Here is a 21,213-nt window from a genome sequence, read left to right as displayed (position 1 = left end):
TTATTAAGCAGTTGCTCCCTGCCAGACACCTTGCCAGTCACTGAGGGTGGCAGATCCAGTTCCTACTAAGCACCCACGGCTGAGATCAGAGCTACCAGGGAGGAAGGTGGAGAGAGAATTCCCGCTCAGGGAGACGGTGCTGTGCTCCACTCGGGGGAAACACCAAACGCTGCAGCGTTTCTCTTCTGTCTCTTTCACTTAGGATCTAGCATTAGACCCGCTCTCCATCTGAATGTCTCTCACAGGACACTGGGTGGGCTTTCTGGCAAGCGCTGGTCTCACAGACAGCTGGCCTGTGCAGGTGTCCAGCCCCGCCTCCAGGAGAATGGCCTGTCCCTCACCTCCTTGGGACCCAGCTCCCGGTCCGGCCCCTTCTTGCGGAGGGGAACAGGAGACCACCTGCTTTGGAAGATGCCGGCGGGGCTAGGATGTCCCCTCTGGCGCCTTCTGAGACCCAGGGCAGTCCTGACGGTCCAGACGCCAGCTGCCCCTCGGTCTCCAGCTCCCGCGGCCCAGCCTCCAGTCTCCATGTCCATCCTGCACTGGCCTCTTCTCATGTCCCCCAGAAAGAGTCCACTCCCTCAAAAGCATGTGAGCGTTCTAGACTTTGCTGAAGACCCCACGGGAGACCCGGAGGGGATTTATCTCACACGCTTTCTCTCACGGTTCAGTGGCCACAGTTTCTGTTGCTGCCTGGGCCCCCTTATTCCTAACCTCCACCCGCCCAGAGCCCAGGCCCACGGGACCTCCGTCCACGCCGGCCTCCCCCATGCCACGTTGCCCCTGCTCACTGAAGGGGAGCAGATTCCCTCTTCCCCGGGAGCCGGGCCTCACTCTTCCTGGCCCCAGAGACCAGCGGCTGTCCCCAAGGAGCCTCCCCTGCCGGGCTCCCCGCCCGCTGTTCCCAGCAGACGCTGTAAGAACCCGCTCTCCCTGCATCTTTACACTTGCATGGGTGGACGGTGGCGTCAGAACCAGAGACAAGGGTGCAGGAGAGGGCTGGGCCAGCCCCCCCAGAGGAGGAGGTCCTGTCTGTCCCAGTCCCCAGAGGCCAGGCTGGGAGGGGGGGGCAGCACCTTGCCCCCCAGCCCTGAAGCTTACAGGCTACAACCTTCAACTGACTTGCCCCCCAGCCCTGGTGACAAGCTTGGCCTTGGCCAGGAAGAGACATGGAGCCAAATACCAGCATGCAGGGCCGGGAGGCCCAGGCCAGCGACCCGCCGCCGGCACACACCCCTCTGTTGGTCTCAGGGCACATCATAGTCAGCCTTTATGCTGCTGTGAACAGGCGGGTAGGATGGTTCTCGTTGTCTGGCCAAGGGTGGGATCGTGTGGCCCATCTTGCGAGTTTGCCTTTCCTGATTCACTCCCCTGGACGTTTCAGCCCTGTGGCCCCCAGGCATCCTTGGGTGGCAGCCGGAGCTCAGGCTGCGCCCAGTGCTTCCTGAAGTGGCCAGCCTTAAAGAGCACCCGCTTTGGAGCCCCCAGAGTCCCGGGACCCGTCCGGCTGCTGTCTGGCGGAGTGGCCGCACCCAGCCGCTGTTCCTGCTGGGACCGTGGAGGGTCCAAAGAGCCAAGGGGGCCTTCTGCCGCTGCTCTCACCCTCCTGCCCCTCATCCAGCTCAGCCTCAGCAGGTCGCAGGGCCCGTGGGCTGAGGAGGGACGGGAAGAGACGGGAACCCTGAGGCGGCCAGACCCTGGGCAGTGCTGGTCATTTCTCAGCCCCCAGGCGGCCCCCAAAGACCCTCCCTGTCTTCAGGGCCCAGAATGAGGACACAGTGGTGGTCCTGGGTCAGGGCCCTGGGGAGCCAGAGGCCAGAGTCTCGGGAGGGGGCAAGGGTGGGACGCCCCTCACGTCCCTGACCTGATGTTTTCTCACCTGTGTCCTGGGAGTGGGACAAAGGCAGGAGAGCCCTGCGTCACATCTGCTTTCCCAAGGAGGCAGGGAGGTGGCCCCGGAAAGGCATTTTCAATGCATCCTGGATGAAGTGGAAGGTGGGAACTGTGGACGCTGCACCAGGCTGGCCTCAAGCAAACCTCAGCCTCCTCAGAAACGGAACGGGCAGCAGGGAGAGTTAGTCGGGCCTGTCCGTAAGAGGTAACAGCTGCTTCTTTATGCCTGCGTTGGCACTGAAGTGAGAACAAGAATCTCAGCGTAGGAGTTAAACATTTTAAATGAAGTTTTTACAGAGAGCGAAGCGGGTGATGGGGATGAACACATATGTGTGTATGTCTGAAGGTACATAATATCATTCCTCTTGGCTGTCTCTGCTTGTAGAGTTATTGAGAGACTTTATTTTCTTTTTCTGTATTCTCCAAATTTTCTACAATGGGTAAATGTTTCTTTTTCACCCAGGAAAAAAATAACATTTAACTTTCTCAAAGAGGGTGTAATCAGAAATGTTTCCTGGTCACTTTTTAAGGGGTGAAATATGAAAGCACGTCACAAAGTTCATTCCGAAATACTCAGCCATCCTTCTGCTCTAGTCTGACGTTGCCAGGCTGTGCAGAATGGCCTTCTCACGTGACAGACAGGCCAAACTATGGGTGGCGGAGAGACTAGGAGGCCGAGGGGTCCTTGGAGGAAGCCCCTCTGGCGGGAGAGGGGAAGGGAGCAGGAGAGGAAAGGGCGCCAGCCCCCCCCCCCGCAGAAGCAGAGCTGTTCATCCTCCTTCCTGGGGAGTCCGAGCTGCATCAGGGGGCCAGTCACGGCTCACGGCCGAGGTGGGAGACAGAGATTCAGTCCACGATGCCAGGTGCACAGGGGTTCATGAAGAGGACGCGACGGGAAAGCCCAGCAGGGGGACCCGAGTCAGACTGGGGGCTCAGGGGTGGCTTCTGGTAGAGGCAATGGTTCAGCAAAAGCCGAGGACATTGGGTGAAGAGGACCACAGTGGGCCCTCAAGGGGGTTCCTGGGACCTGAGGAGGCTGCGAGGCCTGAGTCGTGTCCAAGGAGGGGAGAGGTGGCCCAGGGAAGCTGCGTGCCGCTGAGTCTCTGCAGGAGGGGTGGGCTCCGTGATGAGCCCTGGTCCCTGAAGTTCTGAGTGTTCCTCTGCAGAGAGAGGTCGTCGTGACTTCTGGACCCTGTCAGCAGCGTTGGAGGGTGGAGGGGTGGGCAGGGCTGAGGTCAGGGCTGCTTACTCTCTCAGGGACCTTGGGCATGTCTCTCAAGCTCTCCAAGCCTCAGGTTCCCCAGCTCTACAGGGAGGATGCTCACAGGAAATACTGGACACATAGGTGCAGTTGCTCCTGTCGGGGAACTTACTTTGGGATGTGTGTGAATTTCGCTCAGTAGGAACTTCTCGCCAGCAAGCAAGAGATCCCGGAGTCTAAGGCTGGATGGGACGAAGAGAAAATTTCCCACATGGCAGTTCAGTCGTCATGGGGTGGATGGGCTACAGTGCAGGCAAGTGTCTGCCAGCCCTGCTGGCCTCCAGGGTGACTGCGGGGAAGGCCCCTTTAAGAGGGTGCTGTCGACATTTGGCCTGTAGGTGCTCTGGGGTGTAGAGGAGGTTGGGTGACACAGTTTCCGCACTGTGCTGTCTTTAGCCTATGAAATCTAGCATCCTTAGGGAGACCCCAGGAAAGTGGAGTCATGACAGCAGAGCCCCAAGCCTGCTACCCCCAAGTCAGAGTCTTTAAAACACTCCTTTTCTTCCTGGAGAAGGTCAGAGGACTCTGGTAGATGCCTTGGGATTGCCAGGGTTCAAGGGTGCCTCTTGGGCCCCAAACTCTGCAGCATGTTAGGAGAGGGAGGCGAAGTTCTGGGGGCGATCCTGGAGGCAAGGGGTCCACTTCAACTGAAGTGCAGCCACGAGGATGGCTGTTCTCAGGGTGACCCTCACAGAGGGCCTCACTGCCCCACCCCCATCCCCTGTGGCTGAGGCCCAGGAACCCCCCAGGCTGGTGGCCCTCCCCTTCCTACCCCTCAGTCTGGTTCCCCGGGTCCATCCCACTGCTCCATTCTGCTGCCCTGCCTTGGGTGGCAGCCCAGTTGGGTGATGTGCCAAGCTTCTGATTTTGGTTTCCCCCAGAGATGACCTCTCTTGCCTTGTTGTCAGCATCAGACACTGACGTCTGGTGAGTAAGGCTCCACCCAGGAGCTCAGGCCCCTCTGGGAGAGAAAAGCGGGCAACAGTCCCTGGCCTTTTGCTTGATCCTGTCCTTGGACCCTGACAAACAAGGGCTGGGCCCTGTCTGTTAGCTGCTGCGACTTCACAGGTAGCTGAGAAATCTCTGCCCACTGCCTCTCTGTCCAGCACCTACAACCTCTCAGAGTCAGGTCCTAGAAGGTGGACAGGACCCTCCTTCCGTCTGGTGTTGACCCTTCTCCATGCATACCTGCTATGCTCTCCTCTCCTTCTGCAGCCCAGATTTCTAGACCTCTCGGCTCACACTGGGGAAGCTTGATGCCTCGTAGCTCCCAAGTTTACATGTTATAGCTTCAGCGAGCCACAGAGCCTGACTGTCAGCCTCTCAAATCTGGTTCTTAATTGCCAAGAGAGAAAACCTGATTGACCTGGCTTGGCTCAGGGGTGGTTCTGTCCCCTTAGCTAAGCATGCAGTGCAGATATGGCTCCTAGGGACCCACTCAGTGGATCAGGGATGCTACCCAGAGAAAAATGTGATTCCCAGGCAGCAAAAGCCCTTTAACAAGTACTGCAGGAAGGGACATCCCAGGCCCAGCAGAACTTAGGGTGGCAGCTTCCTGCCTTCAGATGAGGGTAAGTCATTAGGTAGCGGCAAGGACCAAGACCTCGTCCAATGGGACGGCCTCCCAGCAAGCGTTTGCTGGTGCAGGTGGACACTGTTGATGAACAGCATCACTTGAACCCTTCCACAGGTACACTCCTACCAGGGGCCCTGTGCACTTGAGCTAGAAGAATGGGGGGGGGCTGGTACTTCCGCTAAGACAAGATTACTGAGGCCTCAGTGTAATTATTATCCAAGACTTCTCCTTGCTCCCCACTCCTGGACCAGCAACAGAGACTCAGGGCTTTCTGAAATTTAACCCCCAAGATACCTACCGCCTAATGTGTACCTAGACAACTACTGAGGAGAAGATGCCTTTCAGACCTGCCTCAGCCAGTCTGAATTCTCATGATGCTGTTGGCCTAAGCAGGACCCTGGCTGCTTCCACCTTAACGGCACCAACCATCTTCCTCTTCCCTATGTTGTGACCTTGGGCAAGTTACTCCACCTCTCTAAGCCTCAGACTCCTTGTCTATAACGTGGGGATAAGAACAGTGCCTGCCCCACAGTATTGTGTGATTAAATAGGATAGTGAACGAGTACTGCTTAGCACGTTGCCTGGTACCCATCCTCCCCGTCATCACCATCATCCCATCATTTTTTTTTTTTTTTTTTTTTTTTTTTGCGGTACACGGGCCTCTCACTGCTGTGGCCTCTCCCGTTGTGGAGCACAGGCTCCGGACGTGCAGGCTCAGCAGCCATGGCTCACGGCCCCAACCACTCCACGGCATGTGGGATCCTCCCGGACCAGGGCACGAACCCATGTCCCCTGCATCGGCAGGTGGACTCTCAACCACTGTGCCACCAGGGAAGCCCCCATCCCATCATTTGATCATCCTCATCCTCATCGTCACCATCCTGTCCCCATCATCATCATCTTTATCATCTTCATCATCATCATCATCATCATCATCTTCTTCTTCTTCTTCTTCTTCTTGAACACACTTTGGGACTGAGGTGTTCTACTTGGTTGCCAGCCCACAGCTTCCCCAGACCAGACTTCCCATGAGGAGGGTGGCCTACTGCAGCCCTCTTCCCCCACTCCTCCTCAAGATCTATCCCTGAGAGGGAGCAGTAGAATGGCCTTCCTGGGATACATTCTGTTCAGCCACTTGTTCCCAGTATGTTGCTGGGAAAGGTATCTGTGGTTCTGGAGTTGGGAGGCCCCATCAATTGGAGAAATGCCTTTATTTCTGGAGTTCACCAGATACCACTGCCCACTCATCTTGCATTTTCTGGCCGTGAACATTCAAATAACAAATCTTCTCAAAGCACTGGAAGTGGTTCCAGTGGCTGAAGATCCTGGCTCCTCTGTGCTGATGCTAGCCTGCCTGGGCCCAGCCAGAGCCGCCCCACCTGTCACAGCCCTCCTCCAGCCCTGCAGTGCTTGCCTTGGGAGGGAAGGCTGGCCACCACCTGCCTATAGTCTCCTAAAAGCTGGCCTTGGGGAAAAGTTGCCATTACACTGCACTTCAAAGCCAGCGTCACTCCCCAGGCTCCAGGTGGAGTAGGCTCTGACCTCCCCCACCTGGAGCAGCTTGACTGATGCAGGCCCTTGGCTCACCTGGAAAAGACATCCTCCCTATGTGAGCACTTGTGTCTCCATCCCTAATGACAGGCCAATGGGTGGCTTTACCTCCTTGAGCCCCAGTTTCCTCGTCTAAGACAGGGTGAGAACAGTGCCCCTCACAGAGCTGGGAGGAACGTTGTGTGAAAGCACTTAGCCACCTCCTGGTAAGCGGGTGATAAATGGCAGATGCTCTTAAATGCCAGGCAGCCAGAACCACCAGGAGAAGACTCCATCGGGGGAGTCAAGGGACCAGGGACCTGGGAGGTGGCCCCAGCCCAGGAGATCCAGGGTCTACAAATCTGTGGCCATCCAGCCTCACAGACACTGACAAAGCCCGTCCAGTGTGAGCTGCAGCAGAAACCTGTGAGTAGGGGTGCCTCTGAGAGCAGAATGCCAGGAAGCCGCCCACATGGTGCTGGCTCCAAACGAGGACCCTGTCCCCATGGCGGACTCGTCCCCATGCGACAACCTGTCTCCCACCCTGAAAACTGTGGGTTCAAATCCTGACTTACTTGGCTCATGCCTCGGTTAAGTGTCTTGACATCACTGAGCCTCAGTTCCCCATTCTGGGGAGGATGATGTGGCTGAAACAAAGCTCCCGTGAGATCATCAGTGGCCTGCCACATAGGAGCGGTCATTAACTAATGACTCTCCCGTGAGCCGCCCTGTGACCCCCGGTGTCCCTGCGCTCCCCCCAGCAGTCCACTGCCCTTGGGAGCACCTCACTCCTTTAGGAGGAGCGTGAGGAAAGACTGCTTAAAAGCCTAGACTGGTTGGAAGATGCTGACTTAAAGGTCTTTGTCAACAAACGTCAGTCCTGCCAAACGTCTGCTAAGTGTGCAGCCATGGAGTGTCTCAAAGAAGCGGAGAAGATGATGGAGAGATGGTAGTAGCACCAATCACATCGCCCCATCTGTGGAACAGTCCACTGTCGTCACACATTTTCCTGGGGTACCAGGAACAAAGACTCATGAGAAGAAAGGTGGAGAAGAAGGGGCCGGAGGATCCAGCTCTGCCAAGGGAGGCTCCATCTCCAACTCCAAACAGATGGCGGCTCAGAGCGGGAATCCAGGTCAAACGAGGAGACATCCTCCGGGCGCAGAGATGCTCACCGTCAGACCCTGCCCTGACTCATAAGCGATCCCAGTTACAGCTGGGGAGGGGAGTGTCCCCGGAGGCAGTCTGTTGGCACTCTGCACAGCCTGCTCAAGCACGGGGATGTGACGTGCCGTGGCGTCATGCCCAGCCATGAAGAGAGGGAGGAGGCAGTGTGGCCTGTAGGCTGGGAATTGAGCATGTCGGGACCTCTGAGCCACGGCTCGTGGTGTGGGTGGGGTGGGCCTGTGACCATCATCTGTCACGAGGGTTGGGTGGGGCATGGGCTGAGACCCATTATGTTCGAGGACTTGGGGGACCAAGCACATGCTGCAGCTCTTTGTCACCTAAAGAAGAGTGGCTGATGGACGAAAGGGACAGGGTCCCAGAGCAGTCGACTTGGAGGACCATCAGACTCCCACCCGCCCTGAACGCGGGCTTCTGGATAGCAAACCCAAGATGGTCATCAAGAACAGTTCCTTCTTGGGCTTCCCTGGTGGTGTAGTGGTTGAGAGTCCGCCTGCCGATGCAGGGGACACGGGTTCGTGCCCCAGTCTGGGAAGATCCCACATGCCGCGGAGCGGCTGGGCCCGTGAGCCGTGGCCGCTGAGCCTGCGCGTCCGGAGCCTATGCTCCACAACGGGAGAGGCCACAACAGTGAGAGGCCCGCGTAACGCAAAAAAAAATACAAAAAACCAGTTCCTTCTTGAGTGGAGGATGGAGGGACAGAGAGCAATGCAGCCCCCTCTCGGAGGAACCTGAGCTCGGTGATGGCGCGATGCACCTGCTGCAGTGAATGACGATGACCCCACACCACCCCCCAGGTGTCCAGTGCCACAGGGGAACATGTGGCAACCTGGGACTGGCAGTGGACAACAGAGGGAACACTTGAAATGGACGTCTGGACCTTGTCTGGCTTTATAAATTGGGTTGCATCATTGTTTGGCCAATGGAAAGTTGTAGCCCAGGGATAGACCATGCTGCAGGGGTGGGGAGAAGGTGGAGGATCAAGTAGACACAGGAAGTCATTCTGCCAAGAGAGGAAAAGGATAAAGAGAGGAGAGGAAGACGGAAGCCTTCCCACAAATAGGTTAAGATCCCCACCTACCCTGGAAGCTACATCTTCCCCTGGAAAGGCTCACCTGCTGGGGAACTACAGGTGAGAGAGCGGCCTGATGGGCAGCCCACGGAGAGGTCCTGGAGCACCAATTCTTGGACACTGCAGCAGGTCACAGAGCAGATTTGCAGGGAACCATCTGGGGCCAGCAAAGAGACTGTCCGATGGAGAAGACGTAGCAAACAGAGGAATTCAGTAGTGCCCGGGTGAATAATGATGCTACACATGCCCCACCCCATCCCCACCCTGGGCCAACATGCAAGACGGCCCACAATTCTGTGTCTGTGCGCTTTTAATTGGATTGACCATGGAATATTTGGGCTACACAGCATTTTCTCTCAACCTCACATTGGGATAAGGGGTGTGCCTGGATCTTAGTCATCCCCTTGACACTGGAAGAAAGGTGAACATTCAGTTAAAAGGTTAAGGAAACACTTACCTGGAGACTTGGGGACTCGCCCTGATGGAGGCTCCAGGGGTGTTGTGTTCACTAACCTAGCAGCTCCAGCTGTGCCCCAGATGTGCTTGCAGTGTGACTGAGGAGGCTGGGGGAAGAGTTGGGGCTGAGGCTTCCTGAGCTAATGACCACATAGTCTGCGATGCCCTCGCCTCCTTCAGGAGTAGCTGGTCTTTCCAGGCTGTTGCTAAAACTCAACCCTTTTCCTCTGAAGCAGGGGACGTCTCTATGCCACGCTGGGGCCCAACTGGCGGGTTCCAGTTCGGAATTCTCCCAGAACCCGGAGCTGCGTCTACAGGTATTCATTTATTCATGTGATCATTTATTCGACAAGTAGCTCTGTGGTGCTTGCTGGGTGCCAAGCACTGTGCTTGATGCTGCCGACGAGACGGACTCAGCCTCTGCCTCAGCCTGTAGGGCTTTTGCTTCAGGAGAGCAGAAACGGAACAGAAAATCACGGGTGCCGATGGTCCAGAGAGGAGGCCTCCCTGGAGAAAAGACTGGAAGAGTGATAGGAATCAGCCAAATAAAGTGAAGAGAGGTGTAGGGGTAAGAAGAGTACCTGCAGCCCAAGGGACAGCCCATGGGGCCGTGAGGCAGGAAGAGCTGGGGGATTTGGGGAGTGAAGGAAAGTCCACGTTGTAAGAAATGAGCGGGGGAGAGGGTGGCAGGTGAGGCCAGAGAGGTGGGCCAGAGCCACATCCAGCAGGGGGAGAGGATGGTGGTCTCAAAGGCACTGGAGGAGTTGCCTGGGGGTGGGGGGAAGGTATCGGCAGGGCCAGGTCATGCTGGCCACGGTGTGCAGGGTGCATGGGAGGAAGGCAAGCGTGGACGCAGGGAGGTCAGGCGAGAGTATTGGGCAGTCGTTCAAAGGATGACCAAGTTCTGGCCTGAGGTGGGGGGAGTGGGGTGGCTGAGACGGGCATATTTAGGGCATGGGATCAATGAGTCCTTGGGATCGATGAGGTTTCGGGGGTGAACTGATGAGAGGAGAGAACCCCCAGGTTTCTGGCTCCTTCAGCCAGTGGATGGTGATGCCTTCCACTGGGATGCGGAGGGAGCGCTGCTCGGCTTTCATGCAGGGTTGAGGGAGGTGTCTATGGGAGGTGCCTATCCCGGGAGCTGAAGCTGATGCTTAGGAGAGCGGTCTGGGCTGTGCTGCACTTGGACTCTTCACCTGTAGGTGGCGCCCGAATCCCCATGGCAGAGGGGGAGAGAGGAGCCCTGCAGCAAAGGCGCAGGGCGTGGGGGTTTGGGGCCGCTGCCCCCCTTCTTACTCCATCCCCTCCACTCCCACTTCCTCGCCGCTCCTGCCAGCACAGGAAGGAGGAGGTGCTGCGCAGGCCCCAAGCTCCGCAGGTGGAGAGGAAGCTAGGATAGGGTACGGGTGCTGCTGGGGCCCTGGGTTACAGGGAACGTGGGCACCAAGCCTAGAGCCGCTCAGCACTCAGAAAGACGAGCGAGGTGCAAGTTCTCAGCTGTGGGTGAGCCCAAGGCCACCGTCCTTCAGGTTTTCCGGGCCCTCGGGGCCCTCCCCTCCCCAGCCTTGCCCAGCACTGTTGAGTCCTTGTCCTGTGGCGCCATTACGGACACGGCAGTGGGGGACCCGTGGGCCCCAGTGGGTGAGAGGGTGCCTAACCTCATCTCCTCCAAGGCGATGTCTGACTGGTGGTCTCCCCCGCAGCCCCACCGGCCCGTGCATCTGTACGCTGGGGAGCTCGGCGGCGGTCCCCACCATGGAGGGGCCTCTGAGAAGGAAAACTCTGCTCAAGGAAGGACGGAAGCCCGCAGTGAGTGCAGAGGCACATCTGTCTAGAGGCAGCAAGGGAGGGCATGGGCTCCAGAGACCGGCCAACCAGGGTTCCAGTCCAGTTGTGCCACTGAGTGGGCAGGGCCTCGGTTTCCACATCTGTAAATTGGGATAAAATAGTCCCTACATCCTGGAGGACTTGGCAGGACTGTCATGTGTGTGGCCCTGCACACATTGAGCAGACGGTGAATGGGACTGTGCAATTATCTTGAGGGCAGGTGGAGGCCTGGAGACCCTGGGAGTCGGGGTGGGTACTGTGCCGGAGCCGGGCAGCACGGCCTGGGTGGTATCCCGATGCGGATCCCCTCCCCCTTCGGCAGCATCATGAAACGCGTGGTGGAAAGGACAGGGACAAGGAATCAGGAGGCTTCTCAGGCTCCCCCATCAGCCACTGGGTCACCACATGCTGAACCCAAATGTCCCTGGCTCCATGACCCCTCAGCCGCTTGCCAAGACCTCTTTGTTTGTTCTACGGAGCATCCACGGCAAGCTGCCTGCAAGCCCGCCTGTGAGCTGCATCTCCAGGCAGCATCTGCCCGTGTCTGCTCTGGCCTTCCTCTCCTGCCCTGGCTGCTGCTTGCCCCTGTCCACTGCCCACAAAGCTACTTGGAGATGCCCCCTCCTACCGGCGCCCAGTGTGAAGATGCCAGGCCCCTAGCCCAGGTGCTGCTCTAGAAGCTCCCCTGTCTTCGGGTGCTAGGTGGTTCTTGGGTGAGGAGAAGAGTCTTCATCCCAGCCCTGGGCCACACTCTGTCCCTTGGACCCAGAGTGTCACAAAGCATCCTGCGACATGAGGCCCTATATCTGGTCTGCTGTACAGACCTGCTTGCTGCCCTCCTGGACCCAGAGTCCAGGCTCCAGTCATTCTGGGGCCAGAGCGAGACACTGTTTTCCCGATGCTGGTTGGCCCGCTGGTGAGCGATGAAGTTAATCCAGGGGGTCATGACCCATATTTCTGAGTAGGATAGAATAGACCGGAAAATGTCGGAGTTTCTTACACATAATAAAAGTGAACATTGTTTCATGAAGCTTCTTTCAGTTCAACATACATATGCACGTGTGTTGTACACACCTGTGGGTGTCGTCAGAAAGATCTGAAAGCCAGTGCTTTCACCATCTGAGGTGACGCAGTTCCCCCACCAACCCCGCGTCCCCCGTCCCCACCCCGCCAGTGTGAAGAGGAGCCTGTAGGTCGTGATGTAGAGCAGTCTGCTTCATGCCTAGAGAAACAAAAGCCACACCTGCAGCTTGGCCCTGCCAGGCGTCCCCACTTCTAGCCATAAATGCTTTCAAAGTGCTGCCATCCACTTGCAGCCAGAGCACCCCATCGCAGACATTATGGTTCTTCTAGGTTATGGTTTAGCTTGTCCGTGTTTTGAAACTCTTTTTCCCCAGGACATTCTTGGGTTCAGGTCACCCGAATACATAGAAGTTGTGCCTTGGCACTGCCCTAAACAACGTGGGAAAAGGAAAGGCTCTTGGGGTAAAGGAGAGGGAGGGCTTAGGGCTGCTGAGCTGCTGAGGAGTCTCCCTCCTCTGGGCCCTGGGAGGAGTGGCACTGAGGGGTGGCGGGCAGCGACGAGATGAGGCCTGCGCTGGCACCGCTCGGGAGGAGGGGCCCCCCCTTTCCACCCGTGTAGCTGGGTCTCTAGTCAGGCCGTGGGGGACTCTGCCCCTCCACTTGTGACATTGTCACTCTGCCTCTGCAGCTGTCCTCGTGGACCAGGTACTGGGTCATACTCTCAGGATCCACCCTCCTGTACTACGGAGCCAAGTCCTTGAGGGGCACAGACAGAAAACACGTACGTTCCACGAAAGGCCCCTCTGTGCTGGCACTTCGTTTGGTGCGAAGTGCAGGGGGGTGGGTGGAGGTGGGCAAGGCGGCGGGAGTGGAAGGAACCTCGCCTGGCCCAGCTCGGCCTTCCCTGGGGAGCGGAGGGTGTGGGCCTCACGGCTATGCTGTTGTTCCTCTGCAGTATAAATCCACACCTGGCAAAAAGGTCTCCGTCGTGGGCTGGATGGTGCAGCTGCCCGATGACCCTGAGCACCCGGACATCTTCCAGCTGAATAACCCCGACAAAGGTAGGCAGCAGGCCAGCGCTGGGTGCCTGCAGCTTCTCTCTACCCTCTTTCTTCTGCTGCTAAATGTGCGTTTTGAAACAGTAGGGACTTCTGAGGCTGCTGCTTTCCTTTTGCTTTAGGCTCTGATGTTCACGGGGCCCCTCGTTGGTCCACAAAAGCTGCTTAGATCGTGGTGGGTGTGTCCACTGAGCAGTGTGCATGGCACGTGGCAGCCGGAATCCTTTTCACCTATGGCTACTGGGGCCCATCACCCCTGGAACTCTAGCCTCAGGGTCCTGGAATGAATACATAGCGCTGGATGAGGCAGTGACCATGTGGCTGGAGGAGTCTTGGGTGTTGGGAGATTTCAAGGACACCCCGGCATTGCCTGTGCCGTGAGACTCTCGCAGTGTCCTGCTCCAAGGCCAAATCAGAGAAGAACCCTTCTATAAAAGCTCCAACTTTCACTTGCCCAGTCATCTCCCGGTTCCTCCTGGTTTTATACTCCCCCCATGACCATGCTGAGAAGAAGGAGAGGTTCTGCACTGAGGTTCAGGATAGGCCATGCTAACCTCCTTGGCACCCTGTGTCACATGACAAAACCCCGGATTTCCTGGGTATCCTAGCTAGGCAAGCTCACTGGAGCTGTAAAGACCCTGAGCATCTTCACACCTTCACAGGAATGTTCTAATGCAGGGTTCATGTACCTACGATTGCCCAGGGATCTTGTAAAAATTCAGATTTGGATTCAGTGGATCTGGGGTGGAGACCAAGATTCTATATTTCTAACAAACTCCCAGGTAATGCAGATGATGGTGCTGGTGGAGGGTCAGGGTTTGAATGTTGTTAGCTGGGAATTAAAGAAGTGAGAGCCTCGAGGGGCCCAGGGAATGGAGAGCGCCAAGTCCTCTGCTCTGCTTCTGAGTGACTGAAACACGTACGGCTACGCACACGTCGTAGTGTTTCCTCAGGCTACTTACCATTTGAGTTTCTTCCGCGAGGCTCTGGGACCAGATTAGAGGTGGTTTCTTTAGGAAGTAAAGGTTGTACCTATACCAGCTTGACTTAAAGACTGTATGGTCATGGGGTCCACAGGCCATTCTCGGGGCTGAGCCCAGAGGAAAGCACTGTCCCCAAGCAGAGGGAAATATGACACAGCAGGTGGCCAAGGTCCATGGATAGAATGCAAAAGGTCTGTGAACTTGGGTGGGAAAAAGATCACATCTGTTTCCCATGACCTCTAATTCCTTCAATTATAGGTATTAAACTACTAACTAGAATGTTCACAATACCTGTGATTTTATCTGCAAGAGAAACCACGGATATTTTCATATCACGTATTATTGCAGATATCTTAGAATAACATTTCTGTTCAGCTTGTTGCAGTTACAGTACAGTATCAGGCCTGCCCCCAGATCTTGTCATTAGCACATTAATAAATAAGCACGTAGAGAATGATATCACTCATTTATTTTTTAGCAGTTTGGTAACTGTATTTCAGTATTATTGATTTTCTTTGTATTTAATTTTATGCATTTGGAACATAATTCTGAGAAGGGTCCACAGGCTTCACCAGAGCCAAAGGCACCATGGCCGGAAAAATGGTTAAGAGCCCTGGTCCAAAGAGACAGGCGGGGAGCACGAGAGCCTCCTCCTCTACATGCCCCGAGCTTGCCTTGGGCTGCTCCTGACCTTCCCTAGTTTAATTACCCAGGTCCACGTTTATCTTCACGCCACAGTCACAGGCCGACCCTCCCATGTGACCTTCCTCTTAACCAGTGGTTTTCTACCCGTCAGGCAATGTTTACAAGTTCCAGACTGGTTCCCGGTTTCATGCAATACTGTGGCACAAGCATTTGGATGACGCATGTAAAAGCAACAGGCCTCAGGTAAAGTCACCAAAGTCCTGCTTGTTACCTAAAATACCCTCTCCCACCCTCGGGACTAAGGGTCCATAGAAAACACACCTCCCTCCTTCCCCCAGAGCCTAACAGCTAAGCTCCCAGGCGCCTTCTTTTGATCAGCCTTTTCCCATGAGACAGGGCACCCACTGCCCCTCTTGGAACTAAGCCCAGCTTCAGACTAGAACTTTGAACCTGGCCCCTGTCTTTCCTACAGAAACCACAGAACAGAATGTTTCGCCACAGAAACATCCATCAGAGATAGGTTACAGGTGGGATAGTGCCCCAAGGGTCAGGCTACAGCATCTACTGAGGTCACCCCCCGAAAGTTGATTCATGGGCAAACTCCAACCTGACAAAAGGGCCTCCCTGCCCCCGACAACCCTTAGGAATAATGATAATAATAGCTCATTTGTTGAGAAGCAACCATGGCTGCTGGTGAGTGGGGCTGTCCGGCCCCTTGGCATGCTTGAACCAATAGGACCTCTGGTCCGCCATGCCTGCCTGAGGCTCTGCTCCCGCCCCCCACTGCTGCCCCTCCCAGGACCAGGCTTCAGGAGAAATGCTTTACGTGCAGGAATTGGCCGAATCCTCCCAACATCCCTGTGAGGTAGGTTCCCATACTGTCTCCGTTTTATGCTGAGGACACTGAGGCTCAGAAAGTGGCAGACACTTGTTTAAGGCCCCATGGTGAGTAAGATCTAACCCCGGTCTGCCTGACACCAGAGTCTGTACTTGCCGGGTGGGGGTGGGCGGGGCGGGGACCTGGCTTGCTCAGCTTCCTGCCCTCGAGCCAAAGGCCTGGAAGCACAGCCTCTGCTGTCCAGGCTTGCTAGAGGGGTGGCTGCTCAGCCCTCACACCAGCCCGGGCAGCAGGTGGGCTGCTGGGGCCAGGAGCACTGAGCTTCCCTGACCTGTTCCCCAGGGATGAGCTGGAAGAGGGGCTGGGGAGCTGGGTCCCTCTCCTCCATCTGGAGAGAGAGCGCCAGGGCTGGAATAGACTGGTGGCAGCTTCGAGGAGGAGGAAGGTGGTGCCGAGTTCACAGCAGGCGTGTGAGGCCCAGAGGGCAGGGGCTGCAGTGGTACTGGTCACAGCACAGTCACAGACTTCCTGGCCCCTCAAAGCGGCTCTCATAAGGCAGAGGGAGGTCTCTAGTGGTGTGTCCCATGATTCTGTGCTCAGTTTGGGCCTATTCAGGATTTTCATCTGTAACATCGATGAGGACATGTATAACAAGCTGATCAAATTCTACACGATAAGAAGCTAGACGGCGAAATTAGCAGAAAGTCCTCGACAAACTAAAACGGTAGGACAAGACTGATAAAGGGATAAACTTGAGGCACCACAGGGAAACTGAAAATAAATTGCATTCGAGTCCCCCAGCTCACTTGCTAGAAATTTGTCTGGGGCATATGTGCACACATGCACACACAGGTGTATGGGTGAGAATGTCCACTGCAGCATTGTCCTTAATAGAAAGAGAGAAAAAAAAGCACCTGGAAACTCGGCAACCCTCAGTAAACCCCTATTGTGTACCCCCTGATCTGTGTGTGATCATCTGAGAGGGGCTCCAAGACATAAGTGAAAAAGTAAAGTGTAAAAACACGCGTAAGGGCAATCTCATTTGTGTTAAAATACACATGCATATTTATTATATGCATGTCGGTGCCCATAAAATGTCTAAAATGGCATACAAGAAACTACAGCTCTGCGGTCTCCAGAGTGTATTTTGTGCTTAAGCAAATGTACCTGCCCATCTCCACGATGGGGAGACCAGGGTCTTTGGTTGATGGTTACCTCAAAGCGATGAACAAGGTGCTGCCTCAGGTCACGTTAAGAGGGGAAGAGAGTCCTGACCTCCTCCACCCTGGTCACTCCGTGCATGCCTGGGGCCCCTCCTTAGCTCTGAGAGCACATTGCGCTGGAGCTCACCTGCCACACACAGGTGACCCGGAGGAGTGACAAGGACTGAGGTGGACCACACAGATGGTGGGGGGAGAGAGAGGCAGGGCCTCGGTATCTGCTCCACGGTGACAGCCGTGGCCCTGGTGGGAGGGGGCAGCCGGGAGCAGGGATGGCTGCCCTGAGCAAGTGTCCACTGACTCTCTGGGGGTGGAGGCAGCCTGAGGGTAGCAGCAACTGCCCAGCAGGTAGCAGGGAACTGCGTCAAACCCACTTGGTAGAGGAGGTGTTTGGTCAGAAGGACAAATGGTCTGAATTTCACGTCTGGCAAACGTGGTGTACCATGACAAGCTTTGGCAACGTTTAAGTATTTTTGTCCAGTTTTTAGACCTAAGGGAGACGGTCTTCTATTTCTTCTACTTTTCCCCCTTTTTATTTCTAATTTACTTTCAAACAAATGTTCCCACCCTCTGCTTTATGTAATAAGAAAAAATTGGCAAAACTAAATATTCCACAGCAGAGGATTATTGAAATAAACCACACTACCTGCATGTGATGGCATGCGATGAGGGAGTTACAGAAATGCATCTACTCCTGTAGAAAATCTCAGTGACTAAGGTGACTTCTCTTTTTTGTGGAACTGCATTTCTTAAAATTGTGTGTGCTAGCACTGAATACACTTAAACTTGATTGATAGCATATGTGTAAGGTGTAAACCACAGCAATAAAGCAAACACTCGTGTACCCACAACCCAGTCTAAAGGCAGGACCTCCCCAGTCCTCGGAACTCCTCCCTCCCAAGGGCTTCTTCCTAATTCTGTCTCCCTCCCGCTCACCTATGCGCCATAACCACTCTCCTGATTTGTTTGTTTACCATTCCTTTAAAATGTGAACACATGTATTTGATTCCTTAATGTATTGTCTGGGGTACATTTTTTAAAACTTTTTTTTAAAGAATAGAACCATAACTGTATAGTTTCTTCTGTGACTTGCTTTTCTCCTACAGTATGTTCCGAAGATTCCTCTGTGTCAGTGTGCATAGCTGTCATTCATTTACTTGTAATTTTTTTTATCAGTTCTTCTGTCCGTGATCCCAAGAATGATTTCCTGCTTTTGGCTATTCTGAACAGTGCTGCTGTGACCGTTCTTATAACTGTCTCCCAGTGCAAGGAGATGCATTTTTTCCAATTCATCATTTTGACCAAATTGCCACCAAGATGAATTTGTTTTTGATGAAATTGCTTCTCATCAAATTTCCGGGAACCCCACGGCAGTGCCTGGGGAGGAGGCCTGGGGCTGGGGGCGTGTCCGCAGCTTTGAGGGGAAGGAGAAACACCCTGACCTTGGGGCTGGTGGTCCCCGCAGTAAAGGTAGCTGGGATCTGGGCCTGGGGACACAGCATGGGGAGCCTTGGGGTTCCCGATATCCCCAAATTTCCCCCTTCTCCTTGTGCTTCCACTTGCCAACTCCTGCCACTCGCTAACCACCCCCGCTCCTCTCCAGAGGCATGTGCTTGTCCTGCAGGATTGGTCAGCTCTCCACTCCAAATGCACTTGTGCTTTGACCCAAGGATAGAGGTGGAGAGCGTGGGCGCTGGTGTCTTAGCCCTGTCACTCACCCGCTGTGTACTTCACCTCTCTAAGCCTCAGTTTCCTCATCTTTTTAATGGGGATGATTCCAGTACCTGCCTCCTGGGGTTGTTGTGAGGACTCAGGACACAATACAGATGCGGTACTCAGAGCCTTGCCTGGCACACAGCAGCCCCATAACACGTGGTGGCTGGTACCACTGCTGTGCCCTCTCCCCTTCCCCCACCACCCACTGATTCACAGACTGACTGGGACAGGCCTGAACCCTTCCCTTAGGGACCACCCCCGTCCCCTCCTGAAAGGTCAGAACTTTGACAAGAGGCTGAGCTTTCTCTTCTAGGTACCTGCAAACCTTATGTCATTTGAATAAGTCTCTGCAGGACTTAAAGTGACTTCAGAGGCCTCTGGGAGCCGGCCTGGGACTGGTGGCGAAGCGCGTGTCCGGGGCACAGGCCTTTGGTGGGGTGCTGTGAGACTCAGAGCTGGACTCAAGGGGACATGGCCGAGGCCTCACAGTCCAGAGGGCTCCACCGGTGCGGGGGTCCGCCTGCCGATGCCCAGCCACCCCCATGACCCCCATTCTGCAGCACCACCTCACGGGGCCGCGATGGGTCCCCGGACTGTACAACCCGTCCTCCCTCCCTGGGCCCTCATCCGTCCACCAGCTGCTGCTGTGACCAGAGAGCATCCGTCCCACGTTGGGTCCCCAGTGCTTTCTCCTGCACAAAAGAGTGGACAGCGTCCCCCCGCGTGAGGGCTGGAGGAAAGGGACAGGCGGGGACTGGCTCCAGTGTGCCGGGTCTCTCGCCCACAGGGCTGCCTCAGATTTTGTACAACCCCGAAGCGTCCTCTGCGTGTGCGTGCCGTGTCTGTGTGCGTGCAAGCGAGCGAGCGTGGACTCTCCGAGAAACATGCATTTTGGCACAAGACTCGCGACATCACACACTTCATTCTCTTTGAGGCCCTGCTTTAACCTTAAGCGATAGGCTGGTCCACCGAGGAAGGTCAGAGTGAGAGCCCAGATTCCTCCTGTGTTAAGGGTCCCTCGCATTCTTTTACTGTAAACAAACAATGCCTTAAATTGTGTCTTGTTTTCTGTTCCTATGGGTGCTATTCATCCGGAAGGCCTGCTCCCTGGGCCCCTGGGGCCCTTCCAGGCCTTGTTGCCGTCGGCTCTTCTGAGGCAAGACCCAGCTTCAGGACCGTGGACTGGGCCGGCACTGGCCTGCTTGCTTCCTCCCAGCCCCTCTCCCGCAGGGTCTGAAGGCCCCGCTCTTCTCACCCCTCCCCCATCCCCCGGGTCAGCATGGGAAGTCGGGACGCCTTCTGCCAGCTTCTCGAGGCCGCCTGCACGCACGGTGACCTGACCGGCTGCTCAGAAGCTACTTTTGCACCGACCTCTCCCCGCCGAGCAAGGCTTTTGCTCCCATCCTCTCACCCCTTTGCCTCCACTGCCAGGGCAGGGCCACTGGGATTCTTGATTACACTGGGGAGCTGAGTGACACTGAGGCCTTAAGCTCCCCCATTCTTGCCCCCAAACACAGTCACCAGCAAGTTCTCCATCATCCAAGTCCAAGGGCACAATTGTTGATGACCATGGTGACGAGAGCAAAGCCCTGGGGAGGGGACGGTCCGAGCTCTGCTTTGGGCTGAGAGCTCTTCAGGTGAACAATGTCCTTCATCTGTCACTCCTTGTCATACTTTTAAGTGACTTTTATTTTGCACAAATACATTTTTATTTAAAGTAATGAATAAAAATTAGCTTATTTATGGTAGCCTTATCACCAGAGCTTCTCCCTTCAGCCCTTCCCCACCCTCTCTCCTTCCCTCTCCCTTCCCCTCTTTCCTCCTCTCTCTTTTTCTTTTAATCTGGGTGTCCTAGTTCTGAGAAGGAAACTCTTAATGATTTTCTGAAAGAGACTGAATTTCTGCGTCCTTGTTGCTATTGTGGTTTCAGAGCTCACACTGATCAGACACTAAACTACTCTTAAGAGTTTCTGGGCAAGATGCTTCAAAACAACATCTTAACCAATAAACTGTAATAATAGGTCGACTTAAGAACTACCAAAGGACCCACCACTGTATTTTGATCAAACGGTGACCACTTTTGTGAAAATTCAGATGAATTGGTGAGGAAAGTAATTGTCATCAGGGTCTTATTTTGTGGTTGAGTCTTACTATGCTCCGTAACCCTCCTTCAGAGCAAAATCTAGAATACTTTCATGCCAGGAGAAACTCCAGAAGGTGAAATTGAGGCCAGCAAACCTTGGTCATCGGTGCTTCGCACACCCTCCCGCAGCTGGGGTTGAATGAAGGCACCTAATTCATACCAACAACTGCTCAAATTAGCATCTGGAGGCTGAATGAATACAGCAGACACTCCAAACATCTCTCACCAGAACCATGCAGTGTTAACGCTTTAACTTACATTGAATCTGATTCTACCTGTTAATTTTTTTTAAGTCTTAAGTTTGAATGAAATTACCAGACTACTTTCCTTGAATTTCTCTACTCTTCAAACTCTCCTGGTTTTTCTGACATGAAATTATAGAAGCCAATCCAAAAACCTCAAAATTTCAGACTCACACTAAATCAGGAACTTTCTTGCCCTTTACAGATTTTCCTTGTCTTTACAAATGTTTTCCTCTGAGCCTAATTTTGAAATAGCACAATTGCAATTCTTTTCAAAGTGTCTAGTCTTCCCACTAAAATTGAGATTGATCCCATGTCCCCTCCCGGAAACATTCCTAGCTTGGATTCTCATAGAACTGGTAAGAACCTTGAACTTACCAGCAGAGTCCTGCAGATGAGGCTGTAAGGCACTTGGCTCTCTCCCAGCAGGGGCTCAGGGCCAGGCATGTGAGTTAAGTGCTGATTGTCTTTCCAGTGTTGGTTTGTCCCTCAAGCTGCAGGTGAGGAGGCCTGCAAGCCAGGGACAGAGGGGGACAGGCACAAAA

At 54.8% G+C, this 21,213-nt stretch overlaps 1 protein-coding gene across 9 annotated transcripts in view; it reads left to right on the top strand.

The window, feature by feature from the left end:
* RALGPS1 (Ral GEF with PH domain and SH3 binding motif 1) overlaps nt 1-18,626 on the top strand; it is a gene marked incomplete at both ends in the record, with an annotated part of 243,661 nt that extends 225,035 nt beyond the window's left edge. For 3 of the 9 annotated variants that reach the window (XM_079706615.1, XM_079706614.1, XM_079706610.1), the window contains 6 exons: nt 9,210-9,290; nt 10,677-10,782; nt 12,512-12,604; nt 12,779-12,884; nt 14,661-14,752; nt 18,597-18,626. In XM_079706615.1, coding sequence (XP_079562741.1) covers nt 9,210-9,290; nt 10,677-10,782; nt 12,512-12,604; nt 12,779-12,884; nt 14,661-14,752; nt 18,597-18,626 — 508 coding nt within the window. Of the gene's footprint in view, nt 1-9,206; nt 9,291-10,676; nt 10,783-12,511; nt 12,605-12,778; nt 12,885-14,660; nt 14,753-15,308; nt 15,408-18,596 lie in introns of those variants that run through there. The other 6 variants (XM_079706613.1, XM_079706609.1, XM_079706608.1 and 3 more) reach the window with 5 other exon arrangements.
* Nucleotides 18,627-21,213: the final 2,587 nt, after the last annotated feature.

This window comes from Hyperoodon ampullatus (genome assembly GCF_949752795.1).
Source record: "Hyperoodon ampullatus genome assembly, chromosome: 6".
In the NCBI taxonomy this organism is placed as follows: domain Eukaryota; kingdom Metazoa; phylum Chordata; class Mammalia; order Artiodactyla; family Ziphiidae; genus Hyperoodon; species Hyperoodon ampullatus.
This window is presented reverse-complemented; position numbering and strand designations above follow the sequence as displayed.